This window comes from Condylura cristata, unplaced genomic scaffold, assembly GCF_000260355.1.
Source record: "Condylura cristata isolate star-nosed mole 26May11 unplaced genomic scaffold, ConCri1.0 scaffold00001, whole genome shotgun sequence".
Taxonomy (NCBI): Eukaryota; Metazoa; Chordata; class Mammalia; order Eulipotyphla; family Talpidae; genus Condylura; species Condylura cristata.
In genome coordinates, this window is record NW_004567102.1 from 63,039,921 (window position 1) to 63,062,057 (window position 22,137).

The following is a 22,137-nucleotide window of genomic DNA, read 5'->3' on the forward strand; positions in this document are numbered from 1 at the left end:
CCACCGCTAGAGCCGCGTCCTGCCCGGCCCTAGGAGGGAGGGAAGAAGGGAGGGAGGGAGGGAAGGAGGGAGAGAGGGAGGAGGTAGGCAGGGAGGGCGCTGCGCTCCGCTCGGTGTTGCTGGTTCTGGCCGGGCTGCGTCCCGCGCTGTCGGCACCGCGATGAAGCGCCCTTGCGAGGAGACGACCTCCGAGAGCGACATGGACGAGACCATCGACGTGGGGAGCGAGAACAATTATTCGGGGTGAGCTTGGGTTCAGCGGGCGCTGCCCCGAGCCCGAGGCGTCGGGGATCTCTGTGCACTGGCTGCTCCTTAGAATTCCCGAGGCTTCTCTCTGCTGTGTCCTACCAAAGCGGGGAAACTTTTGCTGGTGAAAGGTAGCGTGGAGGGCGCTCAGGGAGCCTACGACGGGGTGTGGCGGGAGATGTTGGTTTTCCACTCAGGGGGTGGAGCGGGCAGAACCCCCGGCGCGAATGCAAGAACGTGCTGGAGTTGGCGAGGGAGGGTCCCGGGTTGTCAGCGTTGGAAGCGCGGGCTGGCACGTCGGGACGAGTGGTGACGTCCTGGCCGCTGAACCTATTTGAGAGCACCTTCGAAATGGGCCGGGCAAAAAGAAAAACAAAAACCAAAAAAAGATGGCTTGTCTTTTGGAGAAATTAAAGCAATTTGCTATATCAAGGCTAAGTAGGTTGAGCTTCACAGGTTTACCGTGTTTGACTTGGCAGGCAGGAGGTTGACGTTTGTAGGGTCGTTTGGGCACCATCTCTTTTACTGCTTGTTCTTTAATCTGGTACAGAACCGGGTCTTGATCACAGAAGCCAGACCTCCACTTTTCTTCCAATGACAGAGGGAGATTACCGAGGCTTTTTAATTCCAAGGCGGTCAAATGATATTTGCTTCTAATTGGCATCCCCAGAAGCACCTTAATTATTTATCTGCAGCTGTCACTCAAAGAGCGAAATTCTTCTACCCTTGGAAAACTGGTTTTCTTCACATTGTTTTTCGAATTATAGAATTACCTACAAACGAAGCCTGCCTAAAATCACAAGAGCAAAGATATTTAAAACAACGTTGTTTGCAGAGAATCTTCTAAGTATTAAAGTGTATTGTCTTAAAAATGAGATCTGAAAAACAGAAGATGTCATGTGAAAGATGAAACCAGTTGAAAAGGGGTGGGAATGAGAGGGACAGTTAATTCAGAAATAAGATCCAGAAGTGAAAAGGTGAGGTAATAAGAACCTGGTGTGTACAACATTTCTAAATTGAAGAACAAATAAGAGGGACCTGGAGAATCCCAGACTGTAAAGAAGCATAGTACCCATACATTATAAAGGGAACCAGATACAAACTAAAAAGGATCATAAAAACTATGTGATAAAATAATTGACTTTTCAATACCAAATACCTTTTCATTAGTAAGCTCCAGATGGATTGCAGCTCCTAGAAGTTTAAAGTTAAAATGAACACTGAGAAATACTCGTCAGTTCCATTTTCAAAGCAAAACATTTATCTAGTAATTGTTTTAATTTTAATTTCCATATGATTGGTATGTTTAACTGGGGATATTCATTTAGTATGTAAAACTGAGTTTGCCACGTTTTTTCATGTTGTGAGATATGACTTTAGTTTTAAAATAGATAACTTGTTTCTCTTGAAGATTGCATCTAGGGACAACAGTTTGACAAGTGATGGCTGTATATCTATTTGATAGTTCTAAACATGGCCTTTATTTTAAAATAGCTTTGTTTTGTTTGGTATGTCTGATGGGAGGGAGAAGAGGGGTGCTATTACAGATGAGTTGACTTTTAAGAAACATTATTAGTGGAACTTGGAAGTATTGATATCTAACTTCTCACCCTGACTAATCCTATTTCACTGGGAGACTTCAAATCTCAGGAACTTTTTGCCAATGGATATATTATCTGGATTACCCATTAAAAATTGAAGGGAAGAAAAAGACATAATTCCATGATTCCTGAAAAGAGATACAAGGTCTGAAAGCACAGTATGTTAACAGTAAAGCAAGAATTAAGAATAAAATAACTGAGACTTGAACTGTGCAATAATTCTGAAGTATGTGATGGGGGCCATCAAGTATCCAGAAGAAACTGTTATTATGTTAATGCAGCACCTGACAGTCTTCCTATTTCACAGGCAAAGTACTAACTCTGTGATAAGATCAAATTCTCCAACAACAACATCTCAGATTATGGCAAGAAAGAAAAGGAGAGGGGTATGTGATTTTTTTCTCTTTTTTTCCATGTAATTCAGCCTAATGTGTAACAGTTGTATTTTTCCATTGTGAGTAATTTTATCATTTGTGTACTCATACACTTTTGCTGTTGTTTTGTTTTCTGGGGAACAGATTATAGAGAAAAGGCGTCGAGATCGGATAAATAACAGTTTATCTGAGTTGAGACGACTGGTGCCAACTGCTTTTGAAAAACAAGTAAGCTACCCCCAACCCTGACCTCCCCACTAAAAAGCTCAGAAAAATCTGAATCTCTCATCTGGGAATGTGGGTTCTTGTTAAAGCTCATTAAAATAATGGTGTATGTGCCCTGATCTGGCACAGAGCAGCTATTTCAATAAAATGCTTTGTTGTGGCAGAACTATTAAAAACATAATCCATCATGAAGTTGAAAAACATTTCTATTCTTTAGTTTATTTTCCCCTTAAGGGGAACAGTGTTCATGCTTTCTCTGTTCTTTCTATGAATACCAGTAGTGGTTTTCTTTAAAACCATGCTGTATTCAGTGTTCTTCAAAAAAAATAATAAATAAAAGATATCATGTGTGAAATTTAATTTTTGTCTCAAACTGTTAAAAAAAAAGTAAGCGTTTATTTAAAAAATAACCGAATTCCAGTAAATCACATCTCTAGCTATATTATCTAAATCGTAATAACAATAAAATTTATATACTAAACCCCTTGCTTTCATTTTAATCCCTGAGTTAATATAATGATGTTCTATTTGGGACACCTTTTTGGTAAATTAGTAAAAAAAAATCCTTTTGAAGTTTAGTAGAAGTCAAATAAGTCTTAAATGTTCCAGTTCATAATTCAAGTATTCCTTTTCAAAAAAGATTTTATATATGTAGAAAAGTAGGAAGCCGAATGTTCAAATCTTCCTCTTGTTTTAGTAAAGTCCCTTTTTTTTCTGCTGAAATAGCTAATAGTACAGATTTCTAGAAGCATCTTTCAAAGAATATGGCATTAAACCCTTGCTGAAAATATTTTTAATTTATTTCAAGTAGGGTACATATCAGCAGTTATTTGTTTATCCCAATCTGCTGTTTACTTCATGAGCCATAAACATCATACGGCAAGCTCTATAAAACCTTTGGAAATTATCCAGAAACTTCAGTTTTAGCTATTAGTCACTTTCACTGAAATTATTGTATACCTCTTCTTGAAAAAGTTGCACATTGACAGAAGTACAAGATGTAATATGATATTGATCATGTATTCTTAAAAGAAAAAAAAAGACATTCTATATGCTGAAACTGCCTGGGATTAGCTAAATGTAAAGTGAAAATCTTAATTTTAGTTAGTAGCTTTTTCAGTGACAATAAGCAGAAAATGAAAAAAGCTCTAATCAATAATGTGTTCGCTGTGAGCAGTGAAATGCCTACAGTTAGGAGAAACAGTTGGTGATTTTTTTCTTCTCAATTTGTTGGATTTTTTTTTTTAATGTTGACTTAAAACAGACCTTAAAAGCAAACTCCAGTTGTTTGGCAGTTACTTACGGTAAACACAGGCTTTCCCATTTTCAGAGCTTGGCTACTTCCCATAGTGAGCTGGCTCTGTCACAATACGATCAGGAGAGTGTTCTCTCAGGCAGTTCAGTAACTCTGGAGCACTCACCATCTACCGGGTGCTGGTAATTTTTACAAACAAATAAAACACAGGAACCTGAACTAAGCCTCAGTGTCCTTTTCCAAAAGACATTGATTTAATTATGGATCTTTTCCAGGAAATTAGAAACCACCCACAGTCCTCTGAGACAATTTGAGGTGGCACATTTGTATTTCAATTGGTGTTCAGGGATTGCTTTTTTTTTTTTTTTTAATAAAAGGGGAAAACAAAAATGTCTTCCAAGATTGTTTTACTAAGATTTATTTAAAGGGTTCAGATTTCCTTAAGCACTTATCATGCTTTCTAAATAAGTAGTAAGTTATGTTTTCTTAGTTATCATCTTGGAATTCACAGTGACACCTGCTGGTAATTACTAGGGAAAAAAACTTTTAAAAGTCCTTTTTTAATTTTTGGTTCTGCTTACCAGTATTCTGGTGTGATATACCTTAAAGACTTAACTAGAATTTTTTATTTTTGAAAAGGATCTATTTTAATGATCATTTGATAAAACCCTATTGCCTTTCCCTCCAGAATTGGGTTCAGCCAAGGTAGACATCAGTGTGAATAAAGAGATGGGATGTCTCCTAAGAAAGGGTATTACTAATCAAGCTAGGGATTGGATGTAAAGTTTGAGTTTTTGCAACTATTTCACTTTTGTTGGAATGATCTTAGGAGGAGGTAATTGCCCTTATGATTAAAAAAAGTATTGTGTATTTAGTTTTTAAAACTTAAAATGACAAATATCTATCAGTTATTTTGGCACAATAATCAGTGTTTTCATTTAAAGCATGGAAATAATTCAGATTTTTTGGTGAATAACTAAATTTAGAATTTTTTACTTTTTTAAAAGGAAATTTGATGATTCAGTGTAAATCAGTAATTCAGTTTCTGGAGGACTTATAAGGTTATTATTTATTTATGAAGGGATCTGCAAAGTTAGAAAAAGCTGAAATACTACAAATGACAGTGGATCATTTGAAGATGCTTCAAGCTACCGGGGGTAAAGGTAAGTAAGTGACTTCATTTTTCCCTTTTTCCACCTTTGCTTTTCACTTCTTCCCCCCATGATTGTGGGAGATCATAGTTGAGCAGTTCTTTAACAACTGAGATAGAAGGGCCTAGTTAAAGCTGTGGAAATCAATGCTAATGGCAGGATTGAACTCGTGGGAAAGAACATCTAGAACAAAAGAAGCACTTGACCCTGGAGACTTGTGTTTGCTTTCATGATACTATGAGAGTAAAGCTTCATTCACAGCAGCCTGGTCAAGGATTTGTTTGGGACTTCAGAAGCACATGCTGGAATCTGTACAGAAAGACAAAACAAACACATAAACATCCAAACAAAAACAGGAGGTTAGAGGCAGTCTGTTTTCTCTTCTTTGCCCTTCGCTGAACCTCCCCATTAAATCAGAGCCAGGACTAAGTATATTGCAGCTATTCCAAAGGAAGTGACTCTAGGGTTATTTTCATTGTTGTTTTTAGATTTTGGTTAGTCTTGGATTTAGATCACACAGAACATTTAAAGTACAGGTAATGAATCTCTGTGCTAGATGCTATTCATAGAACAGTCATTCTTGCAGAGAGCAAATAGGTGCAGGTGTCCTGGGCCCCATGCCCTGGAGAGAAATATCCTCTGTTCTGGATAGTGACTTAGGAGAGGCAGATCCTTCTTTTATCTAACAGTAGGTTGAGATCCTGAAAGCTATAGTATTCGGTCAGAGTTCATTATCTTCTCAAACATCACTCACTTGATTTTGCCCTTTTGTGCCATTTTTGCCCTTCATGCTGGTCCTTGCTAATCATCATCATCAAACATAGTGTGCAGTATCTTTGACAGCTGGGCAAGGAGAGGGTGCCCCATGGAGCTACATACTACAACTAAAGCCTAGAGACTTCTCTGTAATGCATGTCAACCTTTTACTACATAACTTCATAATTTGCCCTAATCCAGGCAGGGGCAGGACATTGGAGGCAAGTAACTGCTGACAGATTGGCGTAGAAGTATTTGAGTATTTAACTCTAGGAGACCATACCCTGAGGACCTATGGGACATCAGCCCTGATCTCCAGCAGGAAGGAAGGGGTACATCATTGTGCTAAGAAGTCTACCCGTGTGACTTACCCTTCATTGCATCTTTTCAAGGTGCATCTGAATGAAAATAGCCATCCTGAGTTAGCATGGAATTATGATTTTCACACATTCAAATATAGCCCTGTGCTTAGGATGCAAATACTCTTCTCTAATCGAGAAGATAACCAAGTAAAAGTATAGTAACCAGAGACCCAGCCCAACCTAGCCACTACCTCATCTGTGACCTGAACAGAAGTTCTCTGCTGGCTGTGAGCCTTTGACTGAGCTTGGTGAGCACTCTGTCCAGTCAGGCCCCGCCTCATGATTCTGTCTCTATAGTTGGCTACCCTGGGATGTTAGGAGCTTGTCTGAAATTTCATTTGTGCAAAAAAAAAGTTTCGTTGTACTCCCTCCCTGGGCATCATTAGGTACAAAGCTAAGAATTCTTATCAGGGTCCCAAATATTTGGCATGAGCTATACTTCTAAAGAGCAATATAGTGCTTATGCTTTATTATAGAAACTAAGTTACATCTTAGTTGCTATTCTTGGCTACCTGAATGGTCCTAAAATTTGTCCCAGAGTAGCTTATGAATAGACATTTAACAAGCAAGCTCCGTGCAAATGGCCTGGTTGCCAGGACAAAGAGAGGTCACTGAGCAGGAGAAGGTGTGGGCCTGGAAAAAGGAGGGCTGGCAGATGGGCTCACATTGTTGAAGACTCAAGAATGCTATAGTGGTGAAGGTCTTAGACTCTGCAGTTGGGTTGCCTAATTCCAAATCCTGCCTACTGACCACTCGCAGCCCCAGTTTCTAGTTTGTGAAATGAGGCCAGTGTTGGAAGCTTATGGACATGAAGCCGTAGAGCAGTGCTGGCAGAGGAAGTGGTGGGCCCCTGCGTTATGGTTATTGGCCCAAGATCCAGTCACAGGAGACAATAGCTGTCATTGCCTCCTGTATTCAGCAATAAAATAAGACTTACATAATTTATATTCCTTAAGATACAACAGAGAAAGACATATACAGCAACAAACCTCAGTTAACTTTGTGCCTACTTGTGAACATTTTTGGAAGTTTCTGGAGATCCAGTTGTGTTTATTGGTTCTTCACAGTTGAGTGGCATTACAGTCGTTTCCAGAGAGGGTTTGGTAGATTAAGCTAAATTTCTACATCTCTATGGGTTTATGGATTCTGTCTATTCTAATGATCACCTCCTTCCTTCTTTCATAGAAACCCAAAGTATTGAAAACCACAGAGAACCCTAAGGACTCTCATGTAAAATATTTCCAGGGAGCCTCTTTTTTCAGGAAAAGTGTTCCCTTCTAATTCCAGAGGCTTCCTTGCTAACTGTGCTGAAGTCCTGGGATGTTCTTTTACTTGCTGCTTTGCCACATTTTGTGATATTCTCTTACATCAGTTTTGTGCTATTGTCGTTACTGTTTTAATGGTATATATTTTTGCTTTGATGTCTTTTTGGGATTTAAAATTTCCGTGGAATTCATGGGTACTTGTAATATTGCAAGTACTATTTCACAAAGTGCTTTTGATTTCAGAATAAAAATAGTTTCATTTTTAAGATATAATAAATGAAACAGGTGATACTTTGACCTGTATAAACATAAAAAAGGTAATATAGTAAATAAATGCCTTAGGTGAAAATAACCTTGGTTGCTGTGGTTGTTTCTCATCTAAGTATACGCCCATCCCCAAAGTAAGTCATTTAAACCTTCAAATTGAAAATTTATTCTAAATTCTTAAAAGAATATGTATACATATGTTAACTATCACTCACTCAAAGTGATGACATTTTCCCAAATGCATGAGTATTGCATCTTGAATTGATAATAATCAGACATTCCTGGGCTCTCCCTAGTGGTGCAGTGGGTTAGGACTCACCACCACAAGCCAGCCGTAATGGCTTCAGTTAAAGTTCGATCCCCAGCCCCAGAGGTGACCCACATGGTGCCGCAAACCTCTCCTGTCTCGCCCACTGCTCTTCTCAGCAGTGTACTTTGTCTGTCTGCCTATTCTGTCTCCGGTGAATCCTCTTCCCACTCCTACACCTCTGGTCTGTACCCCAGTTCTTATGCATAAATAAATAAATCTTTAAAAAATAATGATAATCATGCATTCCTATTTTCTATGCTAATATATTGTCTTGGATAAAAGGGGACTTTAGCTGTTTTTATGGTAATAACCATAGTGTGGAGGTACATGCATGCATACTATACAATTAGTGTGTATAATTTTTTTGAGTGGATGCCAAGAAAAAACAAGCTAACTAATGAAGGAAACACATGTTTGAACTGCAAGAAAACTTGGAGTTATTGTAATCTTATATTAGTAAAGCAGCCTCACAAGTGCTTAATAGACAAATAAGATCTTCAAATTAGTAACTAGATTTTCTTTTAAATCATTCTGATTTCACTAATTTTTATCCAAAGTAATGCCAAGACATTTTCACTTTGTTGATTTAAAAAAACACTGTGAGTCAAAAGTATTTATGAATTTATTAAGAGATTCTAACACATTTTTAAGTCAAGTCCTCAAGCTGCTAACATAGATTTTAAATCTCTATTCTAAATGTCAATAGAGTGAGGATGTTTCAGATAAGCCTTTAATCTCCAACTCACGTGACCGAGACTGAAAGACTGGAACTCTATTTCTGTGAAAAAGTTTACTAGGGAATTTCATATCCCAAAACACAAGAGGAGAGACACTGTTTTTTTCTGGAAGTATTTGAGACACGGGTGTTCTTAATTCTTCATTCCACCCACCTACCCCTGACTACCCCCCCCCTCCGCCCCCTGCAGCACTGTGTCATTTGGTTGCTAGAACAACTGTAGTGTAGAGCACTGGCAGAGTTGTGACACCTGCATATTGCAAAGTATGCTCTTCTGCAAAAATTAAAACCATGAGTAGCTGGAGGGTTATGGAGAAAGGATTGTCATTCCTAAAACTCAAATCTTCTGCAGGGCAGAGTGCAGCATTGATGGTAGTTACTCTTAGTAACTGTATCACTTTCTCTCACTTCTCCCCTCACCCCTACTTTGCTTGAACCCCCTTTTAGGCTACTTTGACGCACATGCTCTCGCCATGGACTTCATGAGCATTGGGTTCCGAGAGTGTTTAACAGAAGTGGCCAGGTACCTGAGCTCAGTGGAAGGCCTGGATTCCTCTGATCCCCTGCGGGTGCGACTAGTCTCTCATCTCAGCACGTGCGCCTCGCAGCGGGAGGCTGCGGCAATGACGTCCTCTCTGGCCCACCACCACCACCACCCCCTCCATCCTCACCACTGGGCCGCAGCCTTCCACCACCTCCCCGCAGCCTTACTCCAGCCCAATGGACTCCATGTCTCCGAGTCAACACCTTGTCGCCTCTCCACAGCTTCAGAAGTGCCTCCTGCCCACGGCTCTGCGCTCCTCACAGCCACGTTTGCCCACGCAGATTCTGCTCTCCGGATGCCATCGACGGGCAGCGTCGCCCCTTGCGTGCCACCTCTCTCCACTTCTCTCTTGTCCCTCTCGGCCACTGTCCATGCAGCCGCTGCAGCAGCCACTGCCGCTGCACACAGCTTCCCTCTGTCTTTTGCAGGGGCATTCCCCATGCTCCCCCCAAATGCAGCTGCTGCTGTGGCAGCTGCCACCGCAATCAGCCCCCCCTTGTCGGTCACAGCCACATCCAGCCCTCAGCAGACAAGCAATGGAACAAACAGTAAACCTTACCGACCCTGGGGAACAGAAGTGGGAGCATTTTAAGTTTCCATTGAACTTCTTGCGATAGTAACTGAATGTCCTTCATTTCAGAGTCAGCTTGACAGCTCTGCACCTGAAAGTAGCCATACAGATGTCTCCAGATCCACAAAGGAACAATAAAACTATTTCAGACACAAACCTCACAAGTGGAAATGTGGTATTATCTTTCTCTCTCTTTTTGGTTTTTTTTTTGTTTGTTTGGTTGGTTGGTTGGTGGGTTAAGGCAGCTTGGCAAGTGATGTCAGCAAATGAAAACTTCACACTTGTTTCTATTTAGACATTTCCTGGAAAATATATGGACTATACCATCCAGCAGTGCACCAGTTTGTGAATTGGGAAAGAAAAATTCCCTGATTGAATTCTTTTGAAACTAAATGGAAAATATATATATATTCATGTTTCCTAAGTGCCTGAGCTAATAAAGTTTTCTTCTGAACATATAACTTGCACAAGTGAAGAAGAGCATAGCTGTTAAGAAAGTTAAGGGACAGAAGTCTTGCCATAGGCTGCAGACCTTTTAATACAATGCCAGACAAAAGTACTCTGTTGGAACCAACAGGGCTTTTTTTTTTTTTTAAGATTTATTTTTTTTTTATTTATGCATACAAGTACAGGAGGCTAAGCCAGAGGTGCTGTGGAGGTTGAGGAGTGGTGGTGAAAGGATTCACCAGAGAAAGAGAGGAGAGCAGAACAGGCGGACCTACTGAAATGCTCTGCAAACAGGCAAGACAGGAGAGGTCTGCTGTGCCCTCAGCTTCCTGGCCAACGATTGAATTCAACTCATGCTGCAGATCTCTTCAGGGTGCCAAGACTTAACCCCTTGCACCAGCAGGGAGGCCACAAACCAGTAGGTTTTTAATTGGTAAAACGATTGCAGAAATTAATTTCAAGTTGAAAGACCTAGTTTTATCTTAGTTTGCTTTCTTTGTACAGACTTGCCAATGGTGACATTTAGCAATGCATTCAGATAAGCAATTATTCCATCACTACTCAGATTAACAACCATTTCTGTCTTGCCTACAAGCCCTCAGGCATTTTTTTTTCCCATTGCTGAAAACATGGTGCTTTTCTATGGTGATGATATACTTACAGAGTGCACCTAGAAGTAGCTGCCTGCTGAGGAACCTCCAGAGGCCTACTTGAAAACTCCCTGGTTTGTAAAAGTTTGGATAATTTATTCAGTTGCAATTGAGCTATTTTTACATATCCTTTCATTTGTCCTCATAACATATATCTGTTCTTGTCACCTCTTGGGAAAAGTTTCATTTCTATAGGTGATGAGACATGAGAGAGCATTGGAAGAGAAAAGCCACGATTTTTAAGTGTTCTTTGTCAAACTCATGACTGTGTTTAATCCCAAATAAAGATGAATGTATGCGATGGATGTACATAAATTATTTTTGCCCATGCCTAGATTAGAGCTTCATAATGGTGTTTTGTTTTTGTTTTTGTTTTTGTTTTTTGTTTAATGACAAAATAATCTCTTATTAAGTTGAAGTTGAAGTTGAGCATGTGGGATTTTATGTTTGAAAGATTAAAGACACAGCATGTATTATGCACTTCATTTCTCTGCTGTGTGGAGAAAGCAATAAACACTATGAGAATGTTAAACATTATGCAAAATTATACTTTTAAATATTTGTTTTAAAATTACTGTACCTAATCTTTTTCCATTACCTTGTAACCTTTTTCTATGCAAAAGTCTACATTACACTAATTAAATGAAGTCCTTTTTGACTGCTTTTCTGTGGATGAGTTGCTTTGCAGAATGAAAAGTTGACATGCTTTTTAGGTGGAGGTCTTCCTTTGCTAACCAAAAATCAAAGATTTTATTTTTCAAAGTTGTTTAATATAATTCACAACTTGCTTAGAAATAACATTTATTTGAGATGGCAAATCAATTAAGCTGGAAATGATCACTTTCCTGTGCCTTGTATTCTTAATCTTGTTTCTTTGAATATTACTTACAAATACAAGATTTCAAAATGAGAGTACACCTAACATAGAAATAAGCTCAATTGTGTCGTATATTTTATAACAACAAATTTTGAGTGTTCTAAAACATCCTGTGCATACATGATAGGTGTACACTATATCCTGATGATAAATACTGTGTGCCCTAAAGAAAATTACTCTTTGTTGCTGTGGAAATTTTGCAGCTATCCCCAAGCCTAAAAGAGACTGTTTCAGAGTTCCTAGAGCTACTAGGCCAAATACATGAAAAGAATGAGAAAATGTTTTTATTATGCTCAACTATGCTCAATATTAAAGGAAAACAAGTGATAACTTACATTAGTTATAAAAAAAAAAAACCAAGCCCATCATTTATCTAATTTCTTCCATCTGTTAAGTGGGTAAAATAAAAGACAAAAAACATATCACCATGTTCCTCCTATTGGTAATCTCCGTGGCTATTATATCTAAAATTAGCTCTGGTAGAATTAGGTAGCTTATAGAAAAATAGATATAGTAGTAGTTGAGGTTTTCTAATCATGATTTGTGGACAAAAGGGCATATAAATTATTTTTAATTTTAAAATCTAAGAGCGAATTCTGTGCCTACTGTAGTGTCAACATCCAGAAAACTTTTTTAAAGATTTATTTATTTGTGCGTACAGAACTGGGGTACAGACCAGGTTGACTAATGAAGTACACTGCTGAGGGGAGCAGCAGGAGGGTCAGGAGAGGTCTGCCAGTGCCATGTGGTCACCTCCTGGGTGGGGATCGAACTCAAGCTGGAGTGGCTTTAGCTTCTTAGTGCTGTGCTTTAACCCCCTGCACCACCAGGGAGGGCCCCCAGAGAACCTTTTAGAGGTAAAGGGAATGATTTTGGACATAAGGGTTTTTCATTGGATAATATATTTTAAGATAAATCTTTCTTTTTCCTTCCTTTTCTGTTCTTTGACTGGTGTGTGCTTTTTATTCTATTTTTTAATTCCCAGTTACACACAGGTTATTACTTTTCAATAGAATTGATTAAAACATTTGCAAACCAACTCATGACATAACCACTAAAAGCTGTTAGCTTTCCTAAAGGTAATAATAACTGCAAGTCATTTTAGGTTTATTGGCCTTTGGTCAGGTTTCTTACCAGGTTTTAACATCACATTTCACTATTATTATCCACTTTCCCTGAATATTCCATCTCTCAGACATTTATGAAAATGATGCTCCTCTTTTGGGTGTGGTAATTTTCACATTTGCTTCCAAAATAGAAAGAAATAGTTCTATAGTTCATTAAGGCAAAGAACTTTCAATAACTGACTTATTAGTGACTTTTACTTGTATTAAAGTTAGTCCCAAAATTAATTAGTAGGGGTTTTAGTAGGATACAAGAGGGGGACATTTTTAGAAATTTTTCTCCCAAATGTTCAAAGCTAAATATATGCCAAGTTAGAACACTGTGTGTTTCACATCTGTGAGCCAGAAGGTATTTACTGAGTAGCCACTGTGTGTGAGCTCTGTGCTGTGTGTGTCAGCCTTTGAATGGCCACACTGCACACTGCCCCACTGTGCTAGATAAGGCTGCCACCCTCACTATTCTGGGGGACCCTCGAAGGAGTTATCCTTCTGATAGAGGGGCTTCTGGGAATTGATGAGGAAGATTTTTAGTCTTCCTCATCTTGCTACTATAAATATGATTTCTATCCTATTGAAGAAATCTGAGGAACTCTTAAAGTAATGTCAAAACAAAAAAAAAAATCCAATAATAAATGGGCCGGGAATCCAAAAAAAAAAAAAAAATAAAAAATAATCAACCTAAAGAAGCCTTTGGAATAACCTCCCTAAAAAATCAAACTAATGGTTTTGACAAGCAATAAAGTAAAAAAAAAAAAAAAAAAGCAACCAAAAAAAAAAACAACAAAAAGAATTTAAAAACCCCGAATTCTTAAGTCTAAGCTTCCATCGTTGCAAGATAGACTATTGGTATAAAGTCAGTTGTAAGAAGAGAAGCACCGCTCATAACTTACAATGAAATTGCTACTTCCCAAGATATAAAAATGAAAAGTGCCTCTTGCATTTGAGACAATTCTAGGCACATAATTTTATACTTGAATGCAATTTTAAAAATCTGTGACTAGTGACATGATGATCTATGCAGAATTAAATTGTGGCCAACTTAACTTTTAAAATTCCCCTCAGGGCCCTGGTCAAATCAGAAAAATCTGCATTGACTTTGTAAACATAATGATCTGAAGATGAATTTTAAAAAGCTTTTCATTTTCTTATTGTCTGATATAATGAATCCTATTTCTGCATTTTACTGAAGAATGGAGTTTCCTTTCCCCTTGTAATTCTTTTAGGATCTAAGCCATCACTGAGATTGTGGTTATTTCAGCAACTATGCCAAAGCATTACAGCAAATGACATCATAACTGTGACTATAGCTCATCTCTTTGGGAGGATAAGTCTCTGAACTTGATGGGAGACCTTAATTAAGGTGAAAAACTCCTTCACAATAGAGATCTCTCATAAGGCAGAATCCTATGAGAAAGGGTTCTGTAAGTCCAGGTGGTACTTTCTCCCTCCCTTATAACTTCAAAAGTAAAGACAAAGATTGATCAGGGAGGCCCTCCCTGGTGGCGCAGCGTGTTAAAGCACAGGACTAAGAAGCTAAAGCCACTTCCTCATGAGTTCTTCCTATGAGTTCGATTCTCCCCTGCTCCTAGGCGACCACATGGCAAGACAGACCTCTCATGACCAGCCTGCTGCTCCCCTCAGCAGGGTACTTAGCCAGTCATCCTGTTCAGCCCCCACTCTGTCTCTGGTGAAGCCTCTCACCGCCCTTGCACCTCTGGCCTGTACCCCAGTTCTGTATGCACAATAAAATAAATCTTAAAAAAACGATTGATCAGGGAATTGGGCCTCGGCTGTAACTCACAGGACCACTGATAATCACAGATCTAAAAAAGAAAATAAAATGTAATAACTGTGAATCCTATTTGGCTGTTCTCTGTGCTTAATTCTATGTGTTTGAAATGTTATTTAAGCTTTGTAACTGCCCTATAGAGCAGATATACTATCTTTATACATTAGGGATGGGGAAATAAAGTTAAATGCCCAAGGTCATACCAAGTAGATTGAGCTATGACTCAACTTGAGACTGTCTGACTCCCTACTTTTTACCTTTGGGCTGTGAGTTTTGATAGTTTTTTTTTTGTTTTTGGGGGGGGGGGGAACTTAAGCTCATTTAGAATAATCAAGAATTTTAACCTTGTGAAATAATTTTGATTAATGACAAGTTAAAGCTGTCTATGAGATTAGCATAAAACCTCCACCATCTTATCCTTTTAACATAGGAAAGGATTTAAAAAGAGAAGTAACTATTTATAAAACAACATAGAAGGAAGTCAATTTAGCAGTTCCCCAGCTTAAGCTTTCTATTTTCAAGGTGGTCACACCTACCTAATCTTAATCATTATACTTCCTCTTTGTAAAGACTACAGGAGAATACTCCATAATCTTCAACATGGTTACAAAGGTGCGGCAAGAAAATGAGGAATTAAGATTAGAGCACAAAGTAAATTGAGTTGGAAAAGAAAAAATAATCTTTAATCTTTCATGGGATATAAAATAAGTTTTTTTGGGCCCTCCCTGGTGGCGCAGCTGGTTAAAGCACTGCTCTAAGAATCTAAAGCCATTTCCACATCAGTTCGATTCCCGCCTGCCCCGGAGGTGACCACATGGTGTGGCAGACCTCTCCTGACCCGCCCACTGCTCCCCTCAGCAGTGTACTTTGTCCATCTGCCTGTTCTGCTCCCCACTCTGTTTCTGGTGAATCCTCTCACCTCCCCTGCACCTCTGGCCTGTACCCCAGTTCTGTATGCATAAAAAAGAGATAAGGCTTTTTTAAGAGACAAATATTAGATTATTATAATTGCTTATACATTCCAGATCCTTCATGCCATAAAACAACATTCTTCATTTGGTCTATGAAGAATGTTGTCCTGTTCATTTACACGTCCACTTTAGCAATTCTCATAACCAGGAATTTCTAAATAACATTAACAGTTTGGACTATAGTTAACTTTGTTTTCTATACCAGGGAGCAATTTATAAGTGTATAATTTTTCAAAGATTTTATAACCAGAAGTATTTTTATATGCCGCAAGCCCTCAGTGTTCTGATAACTGAGGTCTCTGCTGTGATTCTTCATTCTCAATCTGTGAGAATGAAGAAATGTATGCATATGAAATGGTATGTGCATATAACAAAGTGTCTGAAGAGCTTTTTTTTTTTTTAAAAGATTTATTTATTTGTGCATACAGAACTGGAGTACAGGCCAGAGGTGAAAGGGTGGTGAGAGGATTCACTAGCGACAGAGTAAGGAGCAGAAAAGGCTGATTGACAAAGTACACTGCTGAGGGGAGCAGCGGGCGGGTCAGGAGAGGTCAGCCAGCCAAGTGGATCACCTCCGGGGTAGGGAACTCATGCTGAAGTGGCTTTAGCTTATTTGTGCTGTGCTTTAACCCACTGCGCAACCAGGGAGGGCCCTGAAGAGCTTTTTTTAAGGGATAGAATGATGACTGTCTTTCAGCAAGTTGACTCCAAAGTTTCTTACATTATGTTAGTTTTGTGTCTTTATTGCAATGAAAACAGTCAGTTTTCTCATGCAGGAGATAAAGTACTTTGTAAAGAATAGCTTTATTATAATGTTTCACTTGTATAAGTAGGGTGATGAATTTAAAATTGCTCATAAACTTCTAGAGCAACTGAATGTCTTGTATCAACCCCTTCTGTCTTGATTAGAAGCTATAAAGCTATTATTTACCATATGATAAAACTGCTTATTGAAAGAATACCTTTCATCGGACTTTTTTCTCCTTAGTGATAGAGAACTTATAGACTATTTCCTCCCTTCACTGAAACAGTATGGTAGAAATTTATGTAGTTCTGTTTGGGTAGATGTCCTGGGCCCACAGAGCTGGCCTCCTCCCTGTCCAACCAGTTTGTTCCAGCACAGCTGGTTGAAACAGACTTCCCTCAGGGTCTGACAAGATAATGGAAATGTGTTTGCATTCAGGAGGGCAAAACACAGAGGCACACAGGCTGTATTTTACTCTCCTCACAGCACATTTCTTTCACAGACATAAGTCACCTCCTAAACAAAACTAAGCCAGTTACACTTTCTGGTCACTCTAACAGCTGCTGTAAGACTTACGTTATTGTTTTGACATACCTCTGACACCAGAAAGATAACCACAGCCTAGTACAACATCATCAGAGCCCAAGCAGAGCATGGCGACCATTCGATGAAGGTACGACCAAGCTCCGTGGGCAAGTATTGCCTCTGTAATGAATGTCTTTTACTGCTACAGTAAGGGGACTTGATGGGCCATGTGCCCCCTTCAAAGTTCAGTAGATCCCCCACCCCCCAAAGATACCCATAAGTTCATCACTGCTTCCTCATCAAACAGATTTAAAGAATATGTGTTGCACCAAGACTTAAACACTAAATGCCTCCTGACCATAATAATCATGGTGTTACAGGACAGGGAGAGAGAGACACCCCTGAAGCCCCAAACCTGACTGCTCTAAGTGGGTTCTGCCATCCGCCGCGTTAAGACAAAACATATAAAACTTTAATGAAAAGGGACTTTAATACAGTGAGCATATAATATAGAACACAAAGAATATAACTTCTAAATCAAACACATGAAGTTACCCATCCCCTCGTGGGCAAAAGTCAACCCAAAAGGGATTGGTCCAAAGCAAGGCCTGAAAGCTGCCACTAGACTAAAACACCTTCTGGCTGGGACCCATAGAAAAGGGTCAGAAATGGCCAGACAAATATGGGAGGAAAAGAGCAAAATCAAAATCAATATAAACACTGCCATAGTCACCTCCCTACAGGGCTCTCACCCACATCTGCCTTAACCAGTCCAGGGTCAGGAAACAAGCACGGTTTCTTCATCACATGCTTGCTGCTCCATGTGGCTTCCTCAGGTCCTTCTTCTGCTCTCCATCCTACATCTTTCTTTTCTTCTCCCCTCTCCTTTTTCTCTGCTCAGCTCCAGGGAACCTGGAACTTCCCCTTTTCTTAGGGACTACCCTGTTACAATGGGAATGGTCTCACAATAAACCCATGAATATCTGGTCAATACTGACCATTTCTTACAACAGAACTTCTCCTTTGAAGTGTTGGTCAAACCCTAAGCACACTCAAGAGCAAGAGCCGGAGCCTCAGACATAACAACAGAAGAGTGGGACCTCTATATAAAATGCATTTAGCCACTTCTCCAAACTCCAAGGCCTTGCTTCCCATAATCCAGATAATAGGGATCTGGTGATATACAAAGGAAAGATCACAACTGGTTGTCCTCAGGATAGGACATAATGAGAAGTAGTAAAGTTATTTGTCTGATTATTTATTTTTAATCTATGACTTTTAAATTCTGTGTGCCTTCTCTGACACAATAAAGACATGAAGAGCTTACTTACTTGATGATCATGCACTTCAGGATATATTCAGGATAATGCATGTTTAATTGGTTAAATTAAATCAAGTCTATAAAGTGAGTTTGTTTTTTAAAGATGAGAAAGCTTATTAAAGTCAATAGTACTTTTTCTACAGACTTCTTTAAAAACTTTGATTTATAATTTTAATTCGAGTGAATTTATCTTTATTCAGCAGATATGTCAGTTTTTAAAATCTGCTTTCCAATGAATGTGATGAATAGTATAGTAACTGAAAAGGACAGGTTCTAAAAGCAGATAGATTTGGATACATCTAAAAAGTTTATTAGTTTTGTGAATTTGTAAAAATCACCAATTAGTAAGATAGAATTGAAAACACTTATTTTACAGAATTTTCTGAGGATTACCTGAGAGCATATTCATAAGACCTGGCACATAGTACACCCAATAAATGGTATTGCAGTTCATTCAAATTTAGAGTATTAAAAGTGTCTTTTGACCCACAATAAATCTCATTAGCTCTTGCACACAACTTCTATTTTTCCATTTACACACCTATTCGCAAACACATAGCACAGCATTCTCCTACCACATTAGTAGCTTTAGTATAGAATTAGTAGCATGTACAAAGGATTTCAGAGCATAATAACATAATCTTGTGTCTGGTACAAAAGAGAAATTCAAAACATACTCAGATACTGGTTAAATGAAGGCATACATTAATGAATGACGGAGGGCCTATGCTAGGCCTGCTAAGACACACTGAATTTACATATATACTTGAATTGCTTTCCCCAAACTTTAATCTCATGGCTCAGTATATATGCAACTAAAACCAAGCATATCTGATGAAACAAGAAGGGAATTTTAAAACGAAAACCCCCTCACGTTTCCATGAATACAATAAATTCTAGACTAACTATTTCCAATATGCCATCACAGATGCCTGCACTAAGGTTAACTGTATCCGAGACGCATGAGACTTGGGTGCCACCTTGCGGCTAGTTTTCTCATGTATCACTTTTAAACTGCCTGGAACTTGCCTGTTTTAGAATGGAAAGTACAATTTTGCTCAACTAAATATTGCTTGCATATCATTATGTCAAGGAATTTACTTAAATATTATCATTCATTCCTTATTGTTTTTCATTCTATTTAAAGTGTTAAAGAAAATTGAATTGTTAAAGAAAATAGTAGACTTTATATGTAAGCTATAAATAATGAAACAGAAACTAACATCATGTATTCGCCACCACGCTTTTCACTACCCATAAAAGCGCCCTGGCAGCTTTTTACCCAATTCTTTCTCTTTATTCTGCACTAGCCAGGAGTAACCACTACTTTGCTTTGATTTCTAGTTACACGCATGTGCACACACACACACACATAAACATAAACTTATGAATAAATGGTATTTTTATTTAGCATTTTAAAGCGTCGTATAAGGTGAGATCATTCTGCATGTGTTTGCTTTTTAAATTTAATATTTTCTATTTTGCTTTTTAAATTTAATATTTTCATTATGTTGGCAATACATTTATTTTCATTTCTAAGCAGTATTTTATTATATGACTCTACTACAATATTCAGTCACTCTACTCTCAATGAGCATTTAGGTTGTTTTCTTTCAGTTGGGGTCTTTTTTATGACGCTGCTGCTGTCAATCTTTATTATTTCCTGATGCTCACATACAGGATTTCCTAGGGGTTGAATTGCTGGGACCACTGATTTTACTAGATAATGCCAAATTTCATTCCAAAATTATTTTGTTGCATCAATTTACACTCCCACCACTAATGTGTAAGAGTTTCAGTTGTTCTACATCCTTGCCAATACTTGATTTTGTTAGGTTTTTCCAATTTTGCCACTTTGATAGGTGTAAATAGAGTCTTCTTCTGGGGTAACACTAATTTACCACATTGTATCAACTTTGGGTATATAGTTTCTTACCTCATCACCTAGATGTCTATATATGTATATCCACATCCATATCTATATCTATCACAGTGTTCCCATCACCAAATATCTCATCACAATCTACTATCAACCACACAATCTCTTTTATTTTAATTTGCATTTCCTCATGACAAAATAAATCCTTTCTTCAAAGGTTTATTGGTCACTCATATTTCTTCCAAGAAGAGCAGGCAATAAGCAGGAAAAGAAGCAAACTGATCAACTAGGCTCCTGCTTTGGTGTAAAATGCATATAATCTGAATATATAGAAGTAGACACTAAACATGATGCAGAATTGGTATAATCCCTCCTAAAACAGGTTTCCTTCTTTCATTAGTCAAAAAAACCCCAAAAAACAAAAAACAAAAAAAACTCAATTCTGAACATAGGTGTAAAGAAAGATACTGCTTGTATACATATCCAAATTATCTTCAAATGCTGGCAAATACATATTTTCAGGAGTGTCTTTAACAAAATTTTACTTAAATATTTTGAGTACTTTAGAATTAATGTATTTAATGGAAAATAGTATTTTCCGTAAATAAGTATGATGTCCTTTAAATCTTTGATTAAATAATATTCTATAATTTTTTCCTATGCAAATAAATTAATTTTCCCATTATGAAAGTATATGGATTTCTTGTTTTATACCTATGGTCAATGGCTTGGCTTTAAAGTTCCATAAGGTATTCTTTGGGCAGTTATTGGAAATCTCTCATCCTTACCCCTGTTTATTTAATATGCTGTGGTTGAAATTTTTATCAGATTACCTTGTGTTGCTTTCAAGAGCTTTCCTGAAGCATTATACAAAGTTTTATTTTGGAACATTAAGCTCATGAATAAAAAGCTGACTTTTTTTTAAAAAAAAAACTATTATTTAATTTACATAATTCTTCATTTTGTGCATTTTAATATTCTATAATTAGCAGAACTGTTCATTTACTTGAAGCAAGCCAGCAACAACTAACACTTAAAAATAAGATGAAAGATACTATTCCGTTGTCGAAAGAGGAAAAAAACAGAATTTCCCTGACCGGGAATCGAACCCGGGCCGCGGCGGTGAGAGCGCCGAATCCTAACCACTAGACCACCAGGGAACTTGAACAGTAGACTTGCTGAAGTATATTTGGTTATTTTAAACTCTACACGTACTCTTGACCACTAGGAGGTACAATTGTGATATTTAAGTTCCTACATAGTTCCTGTACGAAACTGAAGTCTATTCTCCGAGCTGGCGACAAAACTCCTTGTAGTCACTAAAGTAAAAAACTGACCCCTCCAAATCCTGTCCTTTTTCGAAAGCCATGTCCTGAAAAATCATTCTGGAGGGACTGAAATGATGATTTTATAACATGCAAAAATCTCTTCCTAGACAAACGTTTTACTGCCCCGAAACTTGTATTTGCTTTATTATTTTCTTAAAGCTGCTCTTTTAAAATTTAACATCTATGTATCTCTCTGATTCGGTTTTTGTCTTTCCCCATCACATGAATATTAAATCAATTAAACATTTTGCTAAAAAAAAAAAAAGGATAGATTGTCCCAGTGGAGAGCATTTCTTGAAGAGTTGGCACAAAACAAATGCTCTTTAAATGTGAGTGGTGAAGGGTTACCTGTGCTTAATAGGCAGCGAATAGATAATATTGTGGAGATTTCTTCTTATTTGGGACTTGGGCGCCCGGTTAACAGAGCTGAGGAGGCATGGTGTAAGACAGCTGCTCCCGGATCCCATTAAACCCTTCAGACCCGCTGTTTCCACTATCTTTGTTTTCTTTTTTAGACAGTACTAATATATGGGCTGTGGCTTCACTTCTCTGCAGCACGTACCAGATATGGCCAGGAAATGATGCAATTAGCAAAGGAGTTAAGACACCTTACAGCCTGCTCTCAGTCCAGAAACCTTCATGAAACAGTAGCAAAAGGCAACGGATGTTGCTCAGCACAGCTGGACAAATGTAACCCAAGAGAGAGCTTTCCGCTGCGAGATGGAAGGAGGCTTAAGTAAAACAGATATAAATTTATAATGAACTTGTTCACATCCGGCGCCACTGTGAATTACAACCCTCATGCATCAACACAGAAT

The 22,137-nt window shown here is 38.3% G+C and overlaps 1 protein-coding gene and 1 non-coding gene across 3 annotated transcripts; one reads left to right on the plus strand and one right to left on the minus strand.

Moving 5' to 3' along the window:
* The first annotated feature begins 68 nt into the window (after nt 1–68).
* Nucleotides 69–9,965, plus strand: HEY2 (hes-related family bHLH transcription factor with YRPW motif 2). Of its 2 annotated transcripts, none has more exons than XM_004673828.2 (5): nt 69–243; nt 2,155–2,233; nt 2,366–2,449; nt 4,783–4,864; nt 8,996–9,819. In XM_004673828.2, the coding sequence occupies exons 1-5, from the start codon at nt 161–163 to the stop codon at nt 9,682–9,684; spliced, it is 1,017 nt and encodes a 338-aa protein (XP_004673885.1). In that variant the 5' UTR covers nt 69–160; the 3' UTR covers nt 9,685–9,819. The 2 variants fall into 2 exon arrangements, with proteins under 2 accessions (XP_004673885.1, XP_012575910.1); XM_012720456.1 differs by lacking the exon at nt 69–243 and adding an exon at nt 255–377 and having other exon boundaries at nt 8,996–9,965.
* Nucleotides 9,966–21,079: 11,114 nt separating this feature from the next.
* TRNAE-CUC lies at nt 21,080–21,151 on the minus strand. Its single transcript has one exon. It is a non-coding gene; the product is annotated as a tRNA-Glu (tRNA).
* Nucleotides 21,152–22,137: the final 986 nt, after the last annotated feature.

What these genes read in the sequence shown, in the direction of transcription:
- HEY2 (XM_004673828.2), top strand. Translation starts at nt 161, where the DNA reads ATGAAGCGCCCTTGCGAGGAGACGACCTCCGAGAGCGACATGGACGAG. An exon ending in CAAGAAAGAAAAGGAGAGGG is followed by an intron (nt 2,234 to 2,365) that starts GTATGTGATTTT and finishes TCTGGGGAACAG; the next exon opens with ATTATAGAGAAAAGGCGTCG. An exon ending in TCAAGCTACCGGGGGTAAAG is followed by an intron (nt 4,865 to 8,995) that starts GTAAGTAAGTGA and finishes ACCCCCTTTTAG; the next exon opens with GCTACTTTGACGCACATGCT.